This window comes from Alexandromys fortis, unplaced genomic scaffold (assembly GCF_014885135.2).
Source record: "Alexandromys fortis isolate MF-2015 unplaced genomic scaffold, M_Fortis_MF-2015_v1.1 scaffold_59, whole genome shotgun sequence".
In the NCBI taxonomy this organism is placed as follows: Eukaryota; Metazoa; Chordata; class Mammalia; order Rodentia; family Cricetidae; genus Alexandromys; species Alexandromys fortis.
Window position 1 is genome coordinate 9,973,694 of NW_026067943.1, and position 22,185 is coordinate 9,995,878.

Here is a 22,185-nt window from a genome sequence, read left to right on the forward strand (position 1 = left end):
AAGCATTGGTTTGTCAGATCCCAAAGTCTTTTCCTCACAGCCGGACTGTCCTGTCCTCTGGGAGAGAATCCGTAGATCAAGGCGCCTTTTAGTTTATTTGGCTGGAGGTAGCCTGCTGGACATGCTTCCTGCAGCGGCCACCTCTTCTGCGGTCACTTCCACCAGCCATGTCGCTCTTCCTTTTTTCTCCAATCTCACCTGCACAGAACGAGCCAATTAGTCTTTCTAAGATCCAGCCGCTATGAGCAGCATGTAATCATGTACTTCCTCTGCTCTGAAGTCTGTAATAAAACCAGGCATGCTGCTACATGCCTGCAGTTCCAGTACACAGAGAGGAGGATAGCGAGTTCAAGGCCAGCCTGGGCTACATAGAAACATCCTATCTCAGGCAAACACATACTCACTGTGGCCTCTTAAGTGATTTCCTAAAAGTCCCAGATCCCCTCCTCTCCTCTCTCTCTCTCCCCCTCTCTCTTGTAGGCCCATATTTGGCAGCCAGGCGCCAAAGCCATAGGCCCCATCTGATGTGGTCACCTTAGCTCTGCAGACAAGCTGTCTCTGCCTAACAAAAGGTCAGGAAGTTTGTCGCTCCTTTCTTTGTAATTTGGAGGATGCCTTATAGAGATGCTGATTCTAGTCTATGTCACAGCTAGCATACACAGCAGACAGGTAGATGCGGATGTGACAAAACGCCATTCACCTGGTTACCTAGGAAACAGTCTAATGTATTTTCCCGCTCAATTTATGTGTTGATATATAAGCTGTTTGAATAATAAACGCGGGGAGATCGTCAGGAGAAAGGACTCTGAGAGGCCCTTCCATGATGACCATGTAAGCTGTGTCTGATTATTCCTTGTGGCTCCGTACCAGTCCAGTTAGGGAAGATAGTTTTCTGTGTTGGGGCCACGCGGGCTCTAACACTCTCTCTGTTTTGTGTGTGTGTGTGTGTTTGAATGTATGTGGATACATGCACCTTACATGTATGTACATATGGAGGTCATAGATCAACATTGTATGTCTGATCAATACTGGATGTCCTCCTCAGTCTCCCTCCACCTTGGTTGGTTGGTTTGTTTTTGATAATTTATTTGTATCATTTTTTAAAGATTTTATTTGTTTTTATTTTATGTGTATGAGTGTCTGTGCACCACATGCATATAGAACCCATGGAGGCCACATGGGTGACGGAACTGGAATTACAGATAGATGTGAACAATCACGTAGGTGCTGGAAACCCAACTCAAGGCCTTTGCAAGGACATCTAGTGCTCTTAACAGCTGAGCCATCTCTTCAGTCCTATTTTCATTATTTTCAATTATGTGTATGTTGACTGGACAGGGTGGTGCACACCTACAATCCCAGCACTCAGGAGGCAGAGGCAGGTGGGTCTCTGTGAGTTCAAAGCCAGCCTGGTCGATATAGCAAGTTCCAGGGCAGCCAGGACTACATAGAGAGATCCTGTCTCAAATTACAAAACAAAAAAATTATACGTGTGTCTGAGAATGAATATGTCCACATGAATATAGTGCCAATGGAGGCCAGATACATTAGTTCCTTGCACTGGCGGTAGCTATGGGCCTCCTGACATGGGAGCTGAGAGCTCAACTAAGGTTCTGGAAGAACAAGCAGCAAGCGCTTGTTCAATGCTTGTTGTTCAACCATTGAGTGATCTATCCAGTACCCTACTTGGGTTTTTGAGGCAGGGTCTTTCACTGAATGTATGTGGATACATGCACCTATACATGTATGTACATATGGAGGTCATAGATCAACATTGTATGTCTGATCAATACTGGATGTCCTCCAGTTTGGCTAGATTGATAGGGTAGAGGGGATCTCCCTGGCTGCATCTTCCCAATGGATGCATCTGACTTTTTATGTTGGTGTTGGAATGAAATTCAGGGCCTGATGCTTGTACAGCAACTGTTATACTGATTGAGATGACTCTTTTTGTTATTGTTTGTTTGTTTTGTTTTTCTGAGACAGAGTTTCTCTGTGTAGCTTTTTTTGGGGGTGGGGAGGAGATTTATGAAACTTTATCCTGTTTGAAGTGTGACATATCAATAGGCCAGTTTACTCTCGACATATTTTCTGTATGATTTTCCCTTTTTCTTCAGAGGTCTCATTGGTCCAGTGGTCGTCAGATTCCTTAGCTGGCCACCTTTATTCTCCTCTCCTGCAGACTGAAATGGTGATCCTGCCTCCATGAATCCTCGGAATGAGACTCCTCTGTGTAGCTTTGGAGCTTGTCCTGGAACATACTCTGTATTGCCACCACCGCCGGGCTTTCTCCACGTTCTTGTATATGCATAGGTCTGGGCATGTGTGGAGGTAGATGGGTATTTTGCCTGCATGTATGTCTGTGTACATATACATACCTGGTGTCTGCAGAGGCCAGAAGAAAGTGTGTGGTCCTCTGAGTTACAGAGAGCTTGAACTGTCCTGTGGCTGCTAGGAATCCAACCTGAGTCCTCTGGAAGAGCAGCTTAGCGCTCTTACCCACTGAGCCATTACAACACCACATTCTCTTGGGTTCTTTATTTTTTTTTTTCCAGGCAGGGTTTCTCTGTGTAACCCTAGCTGTCCTATAATTTGCTCTGTAGACCAGGCTGGCCTTGAACTCAGAGTTCCACCCACCTCTGCCTCCCAAGTGCCGGATTAATTAAGACCACCGCATGGCTCTCGGGTTCTTACCAACTAAGATTATTTTCTCTTCTGTATGTGATCCACTTCCCTTGCTTCTGAGACTCTTTTTCAGGCCTCCTTTCCACCTGGAAGGTCTTTTCCTTGCTTCATCTCCAGCTTTTACCCACTGTCTAACTTCAGCTAGAGTGTTACCTGCTGCACGGTGCAGTTACTAAGCTAGGGCAAGCATAGACGGATGTCATTTCTACCATGTGCCATGGTTTTGTATGGCCTTTGTCTTTGGTGGGCAGCAATCTCCTTAAAAACAGAATCAGAATCTCATTTGTAGATTTTCCTATCTACTAGGAACTAGTACATTTTAATTTTTCCCATCTCCTCTTACCCTAACCTAATTAGAGCACCATAACAATTTGTTAGATATATTAATTTTACAAATGGAGAGGCTGGGTTAGCTCAGAAGTAGAGTGCTTGCCTGTGCGAGGCCCTAGAACCTAGAACTGTAGTAGACACGATAGCAAAACAAAAACAGTGGACTGAGATGGAGCAAGTGGGTTGCTGGGAGTATGATTCAGCCAAAGAGAGCTTCCCCAGCTTGCAAACCATCCTGGGTCAGTCTCCAGCACTGCCAAAGGAAGAAAGACATCAAGTTGGCAGGATGAAATACTCCAGCAGAGTGATGAGCAGTAGAAACCTTCACGTCCTAACACGACTCCATGGGCATCTCAGCCAGCATGGGCTGACTCGAAGGCACAGGGCACAGTGAGTCATCTGCACAGTAGCTGCTGCAGAGGAAAAGGATGGGACATGGAGTACAGGGCAGGGGAGAGGAAGGGCTGGAATAGCAGTGAATTTCATTCTTTGACTGTTGCTCAACATCCTGGTATTTGGGGAATTTGCCACTCTTGCCTGGTACAAATTGCCCACTGGCCTAGGTTGCCTGTCCCGGGTGGACCGGTTGGTTTTCCTCTGTTCCCTTCAGACCTGTGGCTTTCTCACCCTGGGACACTTGTTAGAGGGTACAAGTTGGTAAACAATCTCCGGGCTTTTATCCTCAGGCTTTGGTGACAAGGCTCAGCAGGAGGATGGCCGAGGAAAAGGTGTCTTCCCAGGGGACCCGGGGCAAAAGGAGTGTTGCCAGCAGGTGCAAGCAGAAGCCAGGGAGTTTGGAGATCTTGCCGGGTGACAGGAGTAGCTTCCGTTACAAGGACTCAAAAGCATGCAGACCACAGTTACAAAACTGCATGGACAGAAAGGATTCTTGACTTTCCTATAGGTTCTCTTCCCGTATTTTGTCTCTGGGCTCTGCTTGCCTCTTGAAGCTCAGTTTGCCCTTGCAAGGTTCCACCTTAGCTATGCAGCCTGATGCTGCCAAAACCTGAAGCTCCAACAATAGCCATTTGGGAAATGACAGAGCCCGAGGCCCCATGGGACTTTTGGAACTCATAAAGTTATCTATGGAAAACTAAGCCAAGGTATTTCCTCAAATGCAAACTTTTCTATCTCGGGGTCCATAAATCCTGAGAGATCACACGGATTGAGGGTGATGTGTCTCCCGGAACGGTGTGAGAAGCACCAATGGTCTCGTAGGTATGGCTGTGTCCCAGGAACTGGCATGAGGGTCCAGAACCTTTACCGAGGTTTGAAAGAGTCTATGACCCCTTGGAAAGTTAAACAAAACAAAATAGCACATTTTTCTAGAGGCTGCAAAGGGGACTGGGTGGACTTTCCAGCTCCTCCCATTTCCTACGCGTTGTAGATAAACACGGGCAATGGAAACGATGACGGTTGCTGTGACCGGTCACGTTTCTAAAAGGACCTTTCCATGGATAGAGCCCTGATCTTTCGAACTGCCTGATAAAAACATCCTTCCCTGCCTAGGCGACACTGGTCTTCCAACCTTACCCTTCGTCTTTCCATTGTGTCCCTAGGCCACAGGGAGCCTAAGCTGGTGGCTGTTCTTTGTCAAGAGGATTGGGACTGACAGGGGAGCTGAGCTCATTTAGCAGGCTGGCATCAGGAACCCTGGTCCAAGAGAGGTGGAATGTGCCCTTCATGTGATACAGAAGGTGCAAACCCTGGAGTGCCTCTTTAAATTTCAAACTCAATCTTGCATTCCTGAAAGTAATTATAATTGCATTCTAAGAGTCCACACATGAAAAATGCATGCCGGTAAAGAGCTACTATGCAGGCGTCTAAAATGTAGTGTATAACAGCTTCCCTGAGCATTTGAGAAAGAACAGTGTCTATTGTGTGAAAAGCATTATTTATTTGTCTGTAGGCAATTTTGATGTATATCTAAATTCAGAGACCCCCCCCATCTCTAAGGGAGGGTCCTCTTCTCCCAACACAGTAGGAATCGCTGGTCTCACGTAAGTTCTTCACTGTGGATTTATAATTTATTTACTTATTGTTTATCTGAGAGGGGGTCTTGTAGTCCTGGCTGACCTCAGAGCTGAGGCGTAGCTAAAGGCGACCTTGAGTCTCTGTCCCCCCTGCCTCCCTCGTCCTGAGATTCTAGCTGTGGGCCACCACCCCTGACTCCTCTCGACTGCTGAGGAAACTGATGTAGCTAAGGCAGCTTAGTAAGGCAGAGTGATCCTAGCTTCCTGACTATCTCCCCAGTTCGGGTAGGCTTTGAGGACAGCTACAAAAAGAACGCCCGGGTCCACCCCCACCCCTGGGTCTCGCGAGAGGTGTCCAGGGGCACCTGAGAAAAGAAAGGACTCATTCAGGCTTGGCTGATCTGATCAACGGTCGGGCAACGAAACCAACCACACACCACAGCAGGCCTTGGCAACCAAGAGCAGCACAAAGCAATGACGTCACTGTTACGGCAGAGAATGCCAAGCTGGGGGTTAACCCTATTTCATTCAGCCCTTCCTCTGAGCCTGTGAGTTAAGGATTGTTGTTACCTTCCCTGCACAGCTGTGGGTACTGAAGTTTAGGTTAATGACAAAGTCACATGGTCATTAAGGGAGTCTGGATAGGATCTAGAGTCCGGACTGAATCCAGACCCTGAAATGGCACTGCTAATGCCAGACTCGGGATTCCTGGCTTTCCTTAACGACTGTGTGATTTTGACCAAGGAGTCACTCTGAACTCAGCCACAGTTTCCAGAAATGTGTGAGGCCGTCTTCCAGGAGACTACCTGGGTAGACACACTGTTGCTACATTTCCCAGGGACAGGAGGACTTTGTAGGGCAAAGCAGTCTTTAACATTCCCTCCTAACTGGGCACTTGCGCACACTTTTAATCCCAGTACTGAGGAGGCAGAGACAGGTGGATTTCTATGAGTCAAGGCCTGGTCTACAGAACTAGTTCTAGACAAGCCAGGGCTACAGGGAGAGAAGAAAGAAAGAAAGAAAGAAAGAAAGAAAGAAAGAAAGAAAGAAAGAAAGAAAGAAAGAAAGAAAGAAAGAAAGAGACAGAGGGAGGGAGGGAGTGAGGGAGGGAGGGAGAAGGAAGAAGGGAGAGAGAGAAGAGGAAAAAAAGGAAGAAGGAATGAAAAAAAAGACCTTCCCCTCTTGGACTAGGCACAGGGAAAGGGTGCAGCCCAGTAAGCTCCTGGCCACCAGAAAACACTCCCTTCCCACCCCACCCCCAACCACTAAGCTCTGGGCCCTTCAGAACCCTTTGGAGCCAGCCTGAGTTTTTCATATTCCCTCTGGAATAAGTTCTCCCTGGCCTTTAACACAGCTCCTGCCTTTCTCCTCTGTGACTAGTGTGAACTTTAGGGGTCAAGTGTTAAACACGTTCTGATCCCTCCCAGGTATAGGTTGAGCACAAACTGAGCACCTAATAAATGTTCTCTGAGTTCAATCCATGGTCCCTAGACAAACCACCTCCCTCCTGGACCGTTGGTTTAGGGTTACAAATGCCTACCCAATCTCGCACAAGGCTCCTGGCCTTTGAGAGGGCTAAGATCTAGTTTGCTGTCTTGTCTGAGAGCATGGCCTTTGGGGGGATCGTTGGTGCAGGCACAGGGCCTCTGCCTGGAAGCACACCCAGAGTTTCGCACCTGCTGGAGGCTCTCATGGAGCTATTTAAGGATTTGGCAGCTCTGCCTTTTAAGGCCTCCTGGGTCCCTGCAATGGGCTAAAGGCAATCGACGGAAGAGGTATGCGGAGCTGCTTTTCTCTCAAGGCTTCCTGGGAACCGAGTGTGTTTGCCTTTTGCTCCCCTAAAGGCTAAGAGCAGTTTTTTTTTTCTCTGCAGAGTGAGACAAAAAGTCTGGTGTGAGAGACAGTGAGCTCCCAATTTAACAACACAATGTCTCAGATGCCCCAGACTTTGCTATTCTGATCAGAGGGCCCCTGGGGCACAGAGCTGTTTAACAGCCCACACTGCTGACTGAAGTTTTATGTGACTCTCAGAACCTCGGTTTCTTCATGCGTGAAATGGACAGACTTGGCATCAAATGTCTTCCCGATCTAACATCCCATAGCCCAAGCCTCTTTGGGGTTCTAGAACAGCACATTTCCTTCTCAATACGCCAACTCCCCAGCCCCAGTAAGGTCAGGATTTGACCCCTAGCAACATCCAGCCGGGAATTCCTGCAGGACCAGACAGGCCTGTTGACAGAATGGAGTGCCCTAGACAGAGGGGCCCTTTGAGAAGCTTGATATTTAACCTAGGAAATCAGAGTCTTCCTGCCCTCTTGGAAAGCATGGCTTCGCCTTTCAGACCACAGGAAAGGCGTTATTCATGTCACCACCACCACCACCATCACAAAATGGAACCTGTTCTTTATAGTTTAGGAAATTAGCCCCCATTAGTTCTAGTCTCTCATTTTAAAATCCTCACCCCGCTGAGGCAGCACACACCTGAGCACTGGGGAGGATGTGACAGGAGGACCGTCACAAGTTTGAGGCCAGCCTGGGCGGCGTGGTGAGATCCTCTCTCAGAAGCCAAAACCGAATCCCCAAAAAGTGCTAGGGAGACAGCTCAGACGCCGGGCAGCAGCCTGGCATTTCAAAGCCTTGGGTTTGATGCCATCACTGAGAAAAGCTGAAACAAACGAGCAGCCATAGAACCCACAGCTGCCGTGTGTACGCGCCGGTTCTGACGCTTGTGGTGTGGCTGGTGACGGAATGACTTACTTGTGGTAAAGCTGACAGGGAATGTGGATGTCCCAGAGACTGAGGGCAAAGGCACATCCTTCCCAGGGTGCCTCCTGTGCTACTGAGCGACTTCAGTGTAGATATTGTAAGGAAGAACATTTGAAAATGCTACGCAAACACGACCCTAGAGCAGGGGCTCTCAACCTCCTTGACGCTGCGACCCTTTAATACAGCTCCTTGTGCTGTGGTGATCCCCAACCTTAAAATGATTTTCTCTGCTACTTCATACCTGCCTTTGCTACTGTTATGAATCATAGTGTAAAATCTGGTGTGCAGGAAATCAGATTTATGACCTTGGGGGGGTTATGGCCCACAGGTTGAGAACCACTACTCTAGAGGTTCTGAGGTTTTTGCTTTTGTTTTTTGTTTTTGTTTTTTGAGTTGAGAACCTGAAGGTCCTTTGCAAGGTGACATTCCTCTCCTCCCTGTTTTGGGGTTTCTGTCCCACCCTGTCCTTGTCCACAGTCTGGGGAAGAGGAGACTGTGGGGAGAGGACCAAGCAGAGCCCAATTAGCATCGTCCCCCTTCTGATTTTCTTCTCTTCAGTGTGGAGGTGAAATCCAGAATCTTGAGTGTGCTGGGTGAGCCTTCTACCCCTGCACTTCCCGCTGCTGACAGTTTTTGTGGGAGTGGGGCTAGTCAGGGAGGCAGGCTTAGGATACGGGAGCTCTCCTGAGGATTCAGGTTCTCAGCTTCCTTCACAAAGTCCCAGATCCCCACTTGGGACCAGAAGGATAAAAATGTGGTTCACCTTGGGAGAGAGTGGGAGTGGCCTGTAGGCCACAACCGCAGAGGTTTCCGAATCACGCAAGTCTCATCCGGTCACACACACGATCCTTGCCAGAGTGGGAGAGAGATTCTTCTGGAAAGGACTGGAAATGGTGCCTGAGGTAGTCTCTGTCATCACTGTAACCGAAGGAAGAAAAGTAAAGCGGTCCTTCCTTAGGGAGGTGAACCACGACGTTTGTCCCACAGCCAGCTTCTGCCTACAGAGGTCAGTCAGTGAAGTCCAGCCTCGCCTGTGTGACTTTACAGACTGTTTCCAGGTCCAGGCCCAGTGCAGCTGCTCTAATGTCCTGCTGGAGGCATGAGAAGCATCCCAGGAAGGCTTTCTGCCCTGGATCCTCAGGGTGTTGATAGGCCCAGGATGACAGCTCTCTTTGCCCACACATGCCAAGCCAGGCACTCAAACAAATCATTAGAGTCAATCCTCAGATCTCAGTGAGATAAAGAGGCAGGCTGAATTCTGGTGCAGAGAGCATGGAGGTCAAGGTCAAGGTCACAGGCTAGCCAACGGCTGGGCCGGTAGTTCCTTTTAGGACGGTGACCTCAGAGTCTGCACTCCTGGCCAGAGCCCAGCACAGCCTCCATATGAGAGCTGGGTATGGATGTGAACTAGAATGCCAGGGCCTTGGTGGCTCCCAAGATGCTTGGAAGACCAGTGACTACACTATGACCCTGCAGGAGAACCATTTCCTGGGAAGCAGGGTCATGACCCTACTGCCCGCTGCTAGTTGCCCAACCTCTGTGACTAAATGAGGAAGGCTAAGCTGAGGAAATCAGAACATCCTGAGAGGTGAGCAAAGAGAACAGGAAACGTGCTGACGGGGACGGAGCAGGGAGCTGCATACACGGGTGCCCGGTGGGCTCTTGGCTGGGTGACCCTGTCAGGGCACAATTGTCCGTGAGTGTTCAGGGAACCATGAGGAAAAGTGTTGAGTCCAGTGGGCCTTTTATCTCCAGGATCCCATGAGCTTTTGGCCCCCTAATTATAAGCCGAGGAAGTAGAAAGAACAAGTTGTGCTCTGGCCAGGGCTCTTTGCTTCCCTGGCTTTGGGATGACAATGTGCAGGGAGCCGCAGCTGTACCAGTGGTCCAGACAGAGAAGCAGGTATCAGAAGGACGCTCTCAGCACACAGATGGCCTCAGTGACAAGGACAGAGACCTAGCAGGACTGGCAGGGACATTATGCACAAGCTATTATGGAATTATGTTTTGGGGATTTTTTTATTATGGAATTAGGTTAATCAGCTTTCTGTCATTGTGACAAACGGCTAAAATAATCAATTTATAAGAAAGAAAGAGTTGGGCCCGAAGAGATGTCTATAGATGGAAGTTTTTGCCCCCCAATGTTGGGTGCCATATGGCTCAGCCATTGAGGGTACTTTCTGTTCCTATGGAGGACCCAGGTTCAGTTCCAACACCCACAGTGTGGCTTACAATTAGTTCTCTATAACTCAGGGCATCCAATACCCATTCCTGGCCTTTGCAGGTACCATGTATGCATGCAGTGCACATATATACATGCAGATAAAACACCTATCACATAGTAAAACTTATAAATCCTTCAAAAGAAAGAAAAGATTATTTTGGACCTTTTTTTTTTTTTTTTTACTAATTTTTGTTTTGTTTTTTAAATTATGTGTATGTGTCTGCCTTTGAGTGCAGGTGCTACCAGAGGCCAGAAGAGAACATTGGTCCCCTGGAGCTAGAGTTGCATGCCACTGTGAGCCATCCAATGTGGGTGCTGGGAACTGAACTCAAGTCCTCTGCGAGAGGAGTTGGTGGCTCCAGCTACTGAGCTACCTCTCCAGTCTCTTGGTTTCAAAGACAGCGTGGCCCTGTTGCTTTGGGCTTGTGGTAACTCAGAACATGGTAGGAGCAAGTGATGGAGAAGGCTGCCCACCTCATGACAGCTAGGAAGCAAAGAGAGAAGGGAAGGGGGTGGGGTCCCAAAATCCCCTTCAAGAGTATGCCCCTATGGCCTAATGTCCTCCTTAAGACTCCACTATGTCTCAATTGTGCCCTGGGCTAATGACCAAACCTTTGGTAGACAGGTGTCTGAAGGACATGTAAGATGCAGACTGAAGCTGTCACTTTCTAGTGGTGTTTGCCTTCTGATATCTTCCTTGTTCAAGAGAGGCCTCGTTACACCCACATTGCTGAGGCTAGGGGACTTGGGACAAGAACAGTTTTTCCACCAAACTGGGGCTTGGGGTTTTGCAAGTGCCCCAGGTAGCCAGGTAATCACCTGACGCCTTCTCACCCCTCAATGGCCTACCTCATCAGTCTGCTCTACAGTTAGTCCACTTCAGTGGCACTGCAGAAGGGTGTCCCACTGTGGGCAAATCTTCAAGGAACAAGAGAGGAGCACAGCACCAGATTCCTCGCCCCTCCCAGGATTGCGTGCCTAACTTATGAGTTGGTGGCTCAGTCTACCCCGGGCTCACGACGTCCCTGTTTTGACATCTTGGCCTCTCTGCTCTTTTTGGAGGCACCAGAGGAGAAGGTTCCTGGTGATTGTACATGACTTGTAATACTTTTTAAATGTTGTTTACTTTCATTTTATGTGTATGGGTGTTTTACCTGCATCTGCATGCCTGGTGCCTACACAAGCCAGAGGAAGGCATTGGGTTTCCTGGTTGTGAGTTGTCATGTGGGTGCTGAGAACCAAATCTAGGTCCTCTGTAAGAGCACCAAGTACGCTTAACTCCCGAGCTGTCTCTCCAGTCCTGTAATGCTTTGATTTTTTGCGGAGAGAAGGGCACGGTTTCTCTGTGTAGCCCTAGTTGTCCTAGAACTCACTCTGTAGACCAGACTGGCCTCAGATACATACCTACTCCACCTCTGCCTTCTGAGTGCTTGGATTAAAGGCTTGCACCACCAAAGCCAGCTCCTATAATACCTCTCTAGAAAGACAGGAACAGGGACTGAAATGATGGCTCTATTGAGACTTACTGCTTTCCCAGCAGACCCGAGTTTTGTTCCCAGGGCCCAAATCAGGTGACTGGAACTGCCTATAACTCTCGACCCAGAGATTCTGCCATCCTCCTCTGGCCCCAGGGACCCTTGCACACACATGTACACGTATGCATGTAGGCAAACATTCATAAATAAAATATCTGAAATATTTACACACATAGCTAACAATCACACCATAAATCTTAAAAACAAAAAAGAAACAAAAGAAAACCAAACAAACAAAAAAACCAAGGGCCAGTGAGGGGCTCAGAGGGTGAAAGGTGCTTGCCACCAAGTCTAACAACCTGAGTTTGATTCCCCAGGGCTCACATGGGGGAAGGAGAGGAGTGACTCCCCAGAGTTGTCCTCTGCCCCCACACATGCACCCCAACACATTTGTACCAATATCTACACCACATAAATAAATAAAAATGAACTTAAAACAATATTATATCACTATCATTCATTTTATTACGTTCAAATTTACTGTTGGTGTGTGTGCCACAGTGTGAGTATGGAGGTCTGTTGGTTTTTTTCATCCTGAAATTGAACTCAGGTGTCGGATCCCCTCAGTGGCCCAGTCTTTGGACTGCTCACCACCAAAGGATCCAGACTTATGTCCACCCCAGGCCAAGCCCCCAGATACCCACAGGCCTTTGCTCATTTACAAGGTCCATTGTTCATCTACAGGACGCAAGAAACCAGGAGGCATAAACCACAGGGATTGGTGGATTAGAAGTGCGAGGCCTGGATTCTTCTGCAGCGGGCACAGTCAACCCTGAAGGCCAGGCTGTCATTGTTGCCTCTTGTCTCCTTTCCTCCTGGCTAGCATCTGAAGCCCAAGCCTGCTCCGCGGCCTTTTAGTGCTGTAGGAATAACAATGTGGTCCCAATTTTGCAGTCTTTTTTTTTTTTTTAATGACTTTTCAAGACCGGGTTTCCTGTTTAACTGTCCTGAAACTAGCTCTGTGGACCAGTCTGGCTTTGAACTCACAGAAATCTGCCTGCCTCTGCTGCCCTAGTGCTGGGATTAATCTAAGACATGTGCCACCACTGCCCGGCCCAATTTTCCAATCTCAAATGTACTCTAACTAGTGCTTAAGCTTCCAAAGAACTTTAACCCCACCAAATGGGTTCACTTCCTCTCTCTTTCTCCTTTTCAGTGGGGTCTCATATTAGCCCAGGCTAGCCTAGAATTCACCATGTGGTAGAATGAACCAAGAACTAAGAGAGAGAAGGTGAGTTTAGTCTCTGGACCCTAAGGACGGCTAGGCAGTTGAGCTGGGCTTTAAAAACTAAACAGACTCTTTAAGGGCAGAATTAATGGGAATTCTTCCCAAGGCCTGAATCATCTTTAAAACCTCTGTCTCCTTCTGGAGTGCTTTTGTTTACCCTCGTACCCTGTTCTGAGCATAGTGCTTCTGCTTCTGCTTCCTAGTGGGGCCCGCGGCTCTCCTTGAAGAACCACTCGTTTAGGGGGAAGAAGAAACACCATAGATCGTTTTTAGGATTCACAATGAAGTCACAAGGGGCTTCCCGGCCCCTGCCTTCACACAAGAGCCATCATCAGGGTATCCCCAGATGGCCTCTGTAGGTGGTGCCTGCAGTTTTCAGTCTCAGGGAGCCTCCCTGAGGCTGGCAGCTTCCTTGTCTTGCATGACTATTGTTTGTTTTTCATGGAGAGCTGACCTAGCACGCTACCTGCCACCCAGCGTGTGAAGACATAGTCCTGCCCTCAGGCCTCTGGGAACCTGAGCTAGACAGACAGTCAGCTCTGGGTACAAACACAGCCCAGAACCAGGCCAGCTGAGGCCTGAGCTGAGAGAGCCTTTGTTTCTTCTGTGTGTGTGTGGGGGGGGGGGGGGGGGGGGGGGCGGGGGGGGGGGGGGGGGGGGGGGGGGGGGGGGGGGGGAGGAGAGCCAAGCTGATAACTTCTGTGGACAAAGTGGCGCTGGGAGGAAGAGCCACGCAGTCCTTTGTGGAGGTTAAGAAGCATGTTTAGTGCAAGCACCGGAAGGTTTCTGGAAAGGAGAGAAGGTGATGGGGACTCAAGGAAGAGGAAGCTGGGAGCAGAGGAGGACAGGCCTAAGAGGGAGCAGTGGGGGGGGGGAGTGCCACCTGCTGGGCCTCCCATGGTGCTGCCATGCACACCATCTCCCCCTACCGTGCCCCCTGGGTCTCAGCCCCCCTGGTAATCAGATCTAGCCCCGCTGGCCAGGTGTCCATGGAGGGGGCTACAGAAGAAAGCGGCATGGCCTGGGTTCTTCCCCGTTCTCCTCGTCCCAGCATCTCTCACACTCCCGGGCTGGAAAAAGATGTTAGCTCATAAGAGTGCCACCCATAACACCTAACACGGTAGCGGTTCATCACTCACTCTTTTTGTAGGAAAGAAATCTGTTCATTTTTTTAAATGTATAAGTTAGGACAGGAGAGTAAATTCCAGAACCAGGGTAAGTGTGTTTTTCGCAGGTGGCAGGTTTGGCATACATGCCACAAGAAGTCGGCTCATGACCAGAGAGGAAGCTTTTCTTGGAGTGTGGCACCAAACAGGTCAGCCAGGGGCAGGGGGAGAGGAGGGAGCCTGGGGGTCCAGGCCAGGGTCCGCCACTTGAAATGCATGCCTTTGGGCACGTCAATAACCTTTCTGGGCATGCTTTGCCTGGTGCCTCTGGTCCCCTTTACCCCTAGTCCTGTGATTCCACAAGGCCTGATTGGCATCTCTCGAAAAATTCATTGACTGATCCACCCCAAGCCCAATTAAGTGGGGAGTCAACCTAGTAAGCCATCTAGTTGATTTGAATTGCAAGAATGGGAAGTCGTCAGTGTGCTAAGGCGCATGCTGCAGAGGCATAGGTCCCTTACTGTGCTGTGAAGTGACATGGTCACTTTTGACTACAGGTGACAGAAAAGATCCCCACGGCATACAGGCCAGCATGGTGGCTTCTTTCCCTGGGCCTGCCTGACACATGTTTATTCTTATTCTTTCCCTCTCAAAATTTTCTTGGTTAATCTATTTTGTTTTGTGTTAATAAATGATTTACCTGTATGGATGTATGTGTGTGTGTTCCTGGTGCCTGCAGAGGTAAGAAGAGGGCATTAGATCCCCTGGAATCAGAGTTAGGGATATTTGTGAGCCACTATATAGGATCTGGGAACTGGGTCCTCTGTAAGAGCAGTCAGTGCTCTTAAATACTGAGCAATTGCTCTAGCCCTGACCTCTCGATTTCGTTTTTCCACATGCATTTTACCCACTCAGCTATCTCTGAAGCCCAGCACACACCTTGCAAGGGCACAATTGTTCCTTCTGAGTTCTTATGTACCAGACCTTGCTCGTACACCCAGTTAAGACTGGAAAACTTTGATATCAGTTGCGTGGTCTTTGTTCAGTCAAAAATTCTATTACCTGCAATAAAGTCAAATAGATTTTGAGGAACAATTTCTGAAGGGATCCATGGTGTCTGGGTCCCTTGAAACTCCCAGAAGCCATTGTGTCTTCTGCTTCAAGAGCAAATTATTGCTAGTTAGCTAGGAGGAGATATTTCAGGCACAGGAAGAATACAGACAGGGAAATACTTCAGAAAGTGTGGTCAGAGTTACTAAAATGACTTCAAAAATCCTTTTGCACTTTGGCAGAATTTTAAGAAAGTCCTCAGATGCATGGCATACACTTGTGATTCCAGCAGTTGGGAGGCAGAGGCAAGTGGATTTCTGTGAGTTCAAGACCAGCCCGGTCTAGAGAATGAGTTCAGGCCAGTCAAGGCTACACAATGAGACCCTGTCTCAAAAACCAAAACAGTAAGAAGAAGAAAGGGAGGCAAGGAAGGAGATGGGGGTGGGGGAGCGAGGAATAGGTGCCTCTTCCTCTATCAAACTTAGAAGAAAAAAAAAGGAAGTTCTGGGGCCAGACTACAGAGGCGAGTTTGATAGCACAGAGAGTTCTTTAGAGAACAGATTGTCTGTGCTGTGGTTCTTCTAGTCATGGCCCAGTTCTGCTAAATAAGAAACACTTGTGTCATTTCCTCCACCGTCCACACTCACATGTGTATCCTTGCCTAGCAACCCTGCCTGCAGCTGTGCTGAGCACAGATGTTCCTGCAGCTGACCCACCAGCAAAGCTGGGCCTCGTACTCGCGGGGGCAAGGGGCAAGTGCTCGCCCCGCTGAGCTGCGTTCCCAGCACAGTGCTTGCTGCAAGCCAGCGGTGCAGCCCATAGAGGTAAAAGGAGCATCAGATAGAAGGCCGTGCTGCAAAGACGTGGTAGTACAGGCTTGCAGTCTCAGCACGCAGGAGGTTGAAGCAGGGGGACTGCAAGTTTCAAGCCAGCCTGGATCACACGTAGTAAGACCCTGTCTAAAATAAATAAACAAAGCAGCAACAATAGAAATAGAATGTTGTGTGCTCTGGCCCCTTCCTATGAGCGAGAAGAGTCACTTATCTTCCAGCGCTTCCTCTTCTCCAGTAATTACACAGTGGGGCAAAGGCTTCAGTTCCGAGTCAGCAGATGGGGGAATGAGTCACCGTGCCTATGGTAGCTGTCTTTGCTCATGTGCCAGGTGGGGCTTCAGGCAAACGAGCAGAGCTTCCAAAGGACCCAGCTTGCATTCCCCTGGTGTTGTTGACCCTATGTCTTTGGGGGCTCATCTCTAAGTGAATATTTGTGCTTCTCAGATAGGGGAAATGGACACATGGAGGGAGGGGGTGCCAGTGACTATAGAGCTAAAAAAGACAAAGGGGACTGGAGCCTGGAGCCACAGTGATGTCAAGATGAAGGGAGAGGGATGGGGACAGGAGTCCAGTGGGAGTCAACTGCGGGTCACACGCTGGTGGTAACTGAACGGTAAAACCTTCACGGTCACCCATTATTCCCTTCATTTAAAAAAGCGAGTGTGAGCGAAGCAGAGTGTGATGGGACACGCTTGAAAATCCCAGTACTTGTGAGGTTGAGGCAGGAGGATTGTTGTGAGTTTGAGGTCAGCCTGGGCTCAGTAGGGAGAACTTACAAAGAAAATGAAAGAGAAGGAAAGGCAAGGAGGAAGGGAGCGCAGAGGGAAGGAAAGGGCATAGTGCATGCCCTATTCAACTAAAAAGGACTTACAAAGCAGAAAAGAAAGTTTGCCAGCAAGTCTTACAGAGGCAAAAGCAGCTCCCAGGCATCTCTGTGGCCTCCAGTGCATGGTGTAGGACCTTGTTTGCAAACAAGGTATGGCTTTGGTGAGTGTTGTTATTTAATTATTATTTAGTTATTTACTCAGATCCATTAATTAAGACAAAATAAAAGCTGGGCAGTCAGCAGTGGCACACACCTTTAGTCCCAGCACCCGGGAGGCAGAGGCAGGTGGATCGCTGAGTTCAAGGCCAGCCTGGTTTACAGAGTGAATTCGAGGACAGCCAGGGCTACACAAGGAAACCTTGTCTGGAAAAACAAACAAACAAAAGGCTGGGGTGTAGCTCAATGGTAGAGAGTCTTCCCAGCAAGATACTGGGCTCAGGCCCCATTACTGCAGGGAAAATGAGACAAAGTAGAAAAGAGAAGAAAGCAAGGATGGGGGCTGGGTATGGTTCTGTGGCTTAGCTCGTGCAAGGCTCAAGATGCATCCTCAGCCGCAGAACAATGACACAAAGTCCCCAGATCATCTGGGCTTCTTTGCTTCTCAGGACACAGACTCAGTGCGGAGCAGGACCTGGCGTAGGCCCTGGGAAGACAGAGCCTACGAAGTGCCCAGAACGGACACGTGCTCAGTGTTCACTCAGCCCCGGCGCCCTTCCTTTCTAAGTGGCACGCCATGAGCGGGTCCAAATCTTTGTCCCCATCACCTTTGCTTTTTTTTCTTTTTTTTTTTTCAAGGTGTTGGGGGTCAAATCTAAGCAGTCATTCTACCATTGCAGTATATACCAGCCCCATTTCCACTTTTTATTTTAGACTGTTGTCTCACTAAACTGCCCAGGCAGGCCTTGGATGTGTGACTCTCCTGCCTCGACTTCCCAAGCAGCTGGTCTTACAGGCCTGTGCTACCAGGTCTGATGACACTTCTTGCCCACATTCTGTATCGCCTCTGAAATACTTAGCTGCAACAGGCTGCTAATTAAGATTGGAGTGGGATTCACCAGCAGGGGCTGTTCTTGGCATCTTGCCCACCGTGTAACTTCTGTCGTGTTGAGTGCCTTGGTTAAGATGCAGGCACTCTGGGGCTATATTACCTGGACTTGAATCCCAGTCCTACCGGGGTTGTGCTTTGCGTTAAAACAGTCCCCCAAAGGCCGTGTGTTGAAGGCTTAGGTCTTACTCCATTGTTGCCGTAGGGAAGAGGTAGAGTCTTGTGCCAAGAGGTTTGGTCATTGAAGGGGGCAGTGGGACCCTGACCCCTTGCCCTCACTTTGCTTCCAGGCCTCCATAAAATGAGCAACCTTGCGACATCTGCACCTCACAATGATGTGTCCAATGTGACAAGACCAAGCCGTGGTGGGTTGAAACCTCAGAAACCATGAGCTTAATTTAATCTTTCTTTCTCTCAGTCAAACATCTCGAGTATTTTGTTAAAGCGACGGAAAGCTAACTACCACATGACCTCATCACCTCTCTTTACACTTCAGCTTTCCCTGTAAAATGGGGACTAATTACAGTCACCCCCCCCCCAAGAAGTTGCATTGGTGGCTCCAGAGTTGACCGCAAGCCTTCATGAAAACAGACATTCAGTGAAGGGTTTGCTACTGCTGAACAATGTAAGCTTCCAGTGATAATACCTTAAAGGACTCTCACATGTAAACTTTGGAGGGCTGAGAGTCTTTTTCTCCTTCTCCTTTCTCTTCTTCTCTCATCTTGTAGTCACAGCATCCAGAGGGCAGAGTTGGGACATCAGGTATCCATAAGTCCATTTCCTCTTGCCTTTGCCATCTTTACAACCCCAGCTTCCATTCAAATGCGCTCATGTTGGAAAGGGGGTGGAACCCACAGTCACAGCACAAAGACTGTGGCTGACTGCCAAAGGACCTCAACCAGGAAAACTGGTGGGAGGCAGCAAGCTCCTGCCAAGAACAGGAATGCGATTTCCTATCCCACCCCCGCAGGGGCCCCCAGCCTCTGCTATGTCCCCTTCTTTCCCCTAGTCCTGTAGGCCACGGGTTTCTGCCTGAAAAAGCGATTAGCAGCGGCTAACTCAGGCTGACTCCTCCTGCCAACTTCCTGAACACAGGGGCAGAAGGCTCACTCTGCCAAGAACAAAGCATTAGCCTGGCACCCCCAGCCCGTGTCAGCCGGGCTGTTGACAGTCAGTTGGTCATTCTCTCACAGCCAATTGCCACACCTGAGAGGTGATTTTACTTAATGGTTTCCAGTGACACCTGGCCCGACCAACCTGACAGGTTCCTGGAAGAGAGCCGCAGCCTCTGCTAATACAGCGAGCTTTCTGCCTTTTAAGTTGTGTGCTTGTTTGAGCAGCTTGGCTCAGGGCTGACATTTGACTCCCGAAGTCCAGGGTCTCCTGTCCAGGATGGCATCAAACTTGCTAAGTAGGAGTAAGGTGAGGGTAGGATAGAGGGGGTAATCTTGAACTTTAGAACCCCCTGCTTCCACCTCCCAAAAGCTGGGATTACAGACATGCACCGCCATGCCTAACAGAGTTGGGTGTTTAAACGCTGTCTCTAGAACGCCCCACATGCTACCTTATAAAGCAGATGTAGGAAGGAGTACAATGCTTCTCAGACTTTAACGGACATGTCAATGCCCTGGAACTCTGGTTCCTGTTAGAATTCAGGTTCTGGGGGCTGAAGAGTTGGTTTCATGGTTAAAAGCACTTAACCCTCTTTCAGAGGGTCCAAGTTTGGTTCCCAGCATCCATATAGGTGACGTAGTTGCCAATAACTCCAGGTCCAAGGGATCTGATGCTCTCTTTTGACCTCCATGAATACCAGGCATGCATGTGGTGCACAGATATATATGTAGGCAAAACACTCATACACATAAAATAAGATAAATAAATCTAAAAACAAATTCAGGTTCTGAGGGTAAGGGATGTGGCTCAGTAGAGTGCTTGCCCGGCTGGTACAAGGCTCTGAGTTTCATCCCAAGCACCGAAAGAAAAAGGGAAAAGAGATTCTGGTTGGATGGGTCTGGAGGAGGCCAAAGCAACATTTTTGTTTGTATGTTTGTTTGTTTTTCAAGACACAGTTTCTCTGTAGCTTTGGAGTCTGTCCTGGAACTAGCTCTCATAAACCAGGCTGAACTCCAACTCACAGAGATCCGCCTGTCTCTGCCTCCCAAGTGCTGGGATTAAAGGCATGTGCCACCACCACCCAGCCAAAGGCAACATTTTTAACAAATGGTCAGGTATTGTTGAGGTTGGTGGTGCAAGCTGCTTGAGTAGCAAAGTTTTCTGGAGGAATCTTGGTTGCCAGTGGTTAAGATCCCCTGGGAAACTGGAAGGATTCATTGCAGGGAGATGGGGTGTCATAAAGCTAAAGGGGCAAGAGTGTAGCTAGGCTTCATGAAGCATTGGAAACAGGAATTCCAATGGCCAGAGAACTTTTCTTTTTAAAAAATTACATTTGTGTGTGTGTGTGTGTGTGTGTGTGTGTGTGTGTGTGTGTAGGTTAGAGGACAACTTATGGGAGTTGGTTCTTGCCTTCCACTCTGTAGGTCCCAGGGTTTGAACTCAGGTCAACAGACTAAAGGGCAAGCATTTTATCCGCAAGACCCTCTTGGTCAACTGCCTCTGTGTTCCCATGCGCTTAACTCAATGCCTAGTTGTCCCCACCCCGTCCTCACCTTCCCTCTGACCTCCCACAGTCCTGTAGTTTGCTCATCTTCCCCGTCCTCAGTTTACCTTGGTTCTGTGATGCGCATTAGCGATTCCCCATGGCAGCAAGCAAAGGCCATGCAGTGTTTACACGCTGGGGAAATAAAATCACCCTCACACTTGGGCTCGAGGGTGTGGCTGAGTCTGGAACTCAGGTCTAGTGCAGTCACGGTTACATCAACACCTTCTTCTGTCCTTCACATCTCATGTCTGAAGGCTTTGAGTCTCTTCCCGTCTCTGTTTCTAAAAGACGACCCACAATACACCTTGGGGTGGGCACATCTTCTCTCAGTCATTGTGACGGATACTTGGTGGGGACTTTCCTTCTGAAAGTTTATAACCTCTGCTCTGGGGAAATATCTAAATTATATAAGAATTTCTTGCCCTTTCTTTCTTAATTCAAGTTCTCTGGAATTCCTGATACTAGACTCTTCAGCCTTCTGAGTGGATTATTTCATTTTTTTATACTTTGTAACTAATCTCCCCATAGCTTTATATTTGTTTCCCTTTGTGTGAAAACTTGGTTTTCTCTTAAGACAGGGTGCCACTGTGCAGCTCAAGTTGACCTTGAAGTTGGGATCCTCCAGCTTCGCCCCTACCTACTCCTCTACCCCCAGTAACTGGAATTACAGCCCTTTGATACCCAATCCAATTCCAGCTAATGTTTCTGGCTAGACAGCTGTCTGGATCCGTACAGGAGTAAGGGAGAAACCCAATGACCAGTTTTCTAGAAGGAGAGTGGAGTGGAGCACGGCTCAGAACTCGGACTTTTGAGCCAGGTGCTCCAACCCGACCACCACCCAACTGCACCTCTCACGCCTCCTATATCCTTTCTTAAAATATCAGAAAGAAAAACCAGCATTATTTTTCTTGGTTGCTTAAGACGGGGTTTCATGTAACCCTATTTAGTTTGAACATGCTAGGGAGAGGATGACTTTGGATCCCTCATCCTCCTGCTTCTACCTTCCTAGTGTTGAGGTTCCCAATGTGTATCACCAAACCTGACCAGGACCAGCTTTTCATTTCCAGTCTGTGTGCAGGGCTTGTCTACCCGTCACACTGCCGCTTGGGATTGTGACTCCAAACCAGCCTGGATTCTGATGGATCTTAGCTGAGCTTCCTGGCGTGTGTCTGTCATCCCAGCAGTTGAGAGGTGGAGGCAAGAGGATGGCCTTGAGTTTGGGCCTAGCCTGGGACTGCATAGTGAGTTTAAAGCCAGCCTAGTCTACATAGTAAAATCCTGTCTCAAATAAAAAAAAAAAGCTGAATGTGTGTATTGTGACTGTATGTGTGTGTGTGAGAGAGAGAGAATGGATGGATGAGTGGATGAATGAGTAGCATTTTTAGTCAACTGACATCTATAAAAGCCACCAGGGGAATTATTTATGGGTTTCCTCAGTAACACCAACAGAAGTTGACTCTGAGGAGACTGTGATTACATTTGGATTGACAGCCTGATGTCTGAGTATATTCTGGGCCTTACTGTGGGTGTTTCATGGAATGAAGTTCTTTCTTGAAAAATACAACGGAAAAAAAAAAAAACATTTTTTTGAGACAGAATTTCTCTGCATTTGCCTGGCTGCCCTGACACTCGCTCTGCAGACCAGGCTGGCCTCAAACTCAAAGCTCAGCCTGCCTCTGCCTCCCAGCTGCTGGGATGAAAGGTGTGTGCTAACACCAACCTGTTACAATGGAATATTTTCGTTTAGAGATTAAAAAGAAAGGCAAAGATGGGGCTGGAGAGATGGCTCAGAGGTTAAGAGCATTGCCTGCTCTTCCAAAGGTCCTGAGTTCAATTCCCAGCAACCACATGGTGGCTCACAACCATCTGTAATGGGGTCTGGTGCCCTCTTCTGGCCTGCACGCATACACACAGACAGAATATTG

The 22,185-nt window shown here is 48.6% G+C and overlaps 1 protein-coding gene across 2 annotated transcripts in view; it reads left to right on the top strand.

Moving 5' to 3' along the window:
- Ninj2 (ninjurin 2) overlaps positions 1-22,185 on the top strand; it is a 105,515-nt gene that overhangs the window by 44,720 nt on the left and 38,610 nt on the right. Inside the window, exon 1 of one of the 2 annotated variants that reach the window (XM_050148298.1) lies at positions 16,631-16,717. The exons of the other annotated variant lie outside the window; for it this stretch is intronic. Coding sequence (XP_050004255.1) covers positions 16,709-16,717 — 9 coding nt within the window. The 5' untranslated portion in view covers positions 16,631-16,708. Of the gene's footprint in view, positions 1-16,630; positions 16,718-22,185 lie in introns of those variants that run through there. 2 annotated transcript variants of the gene reach the window in all.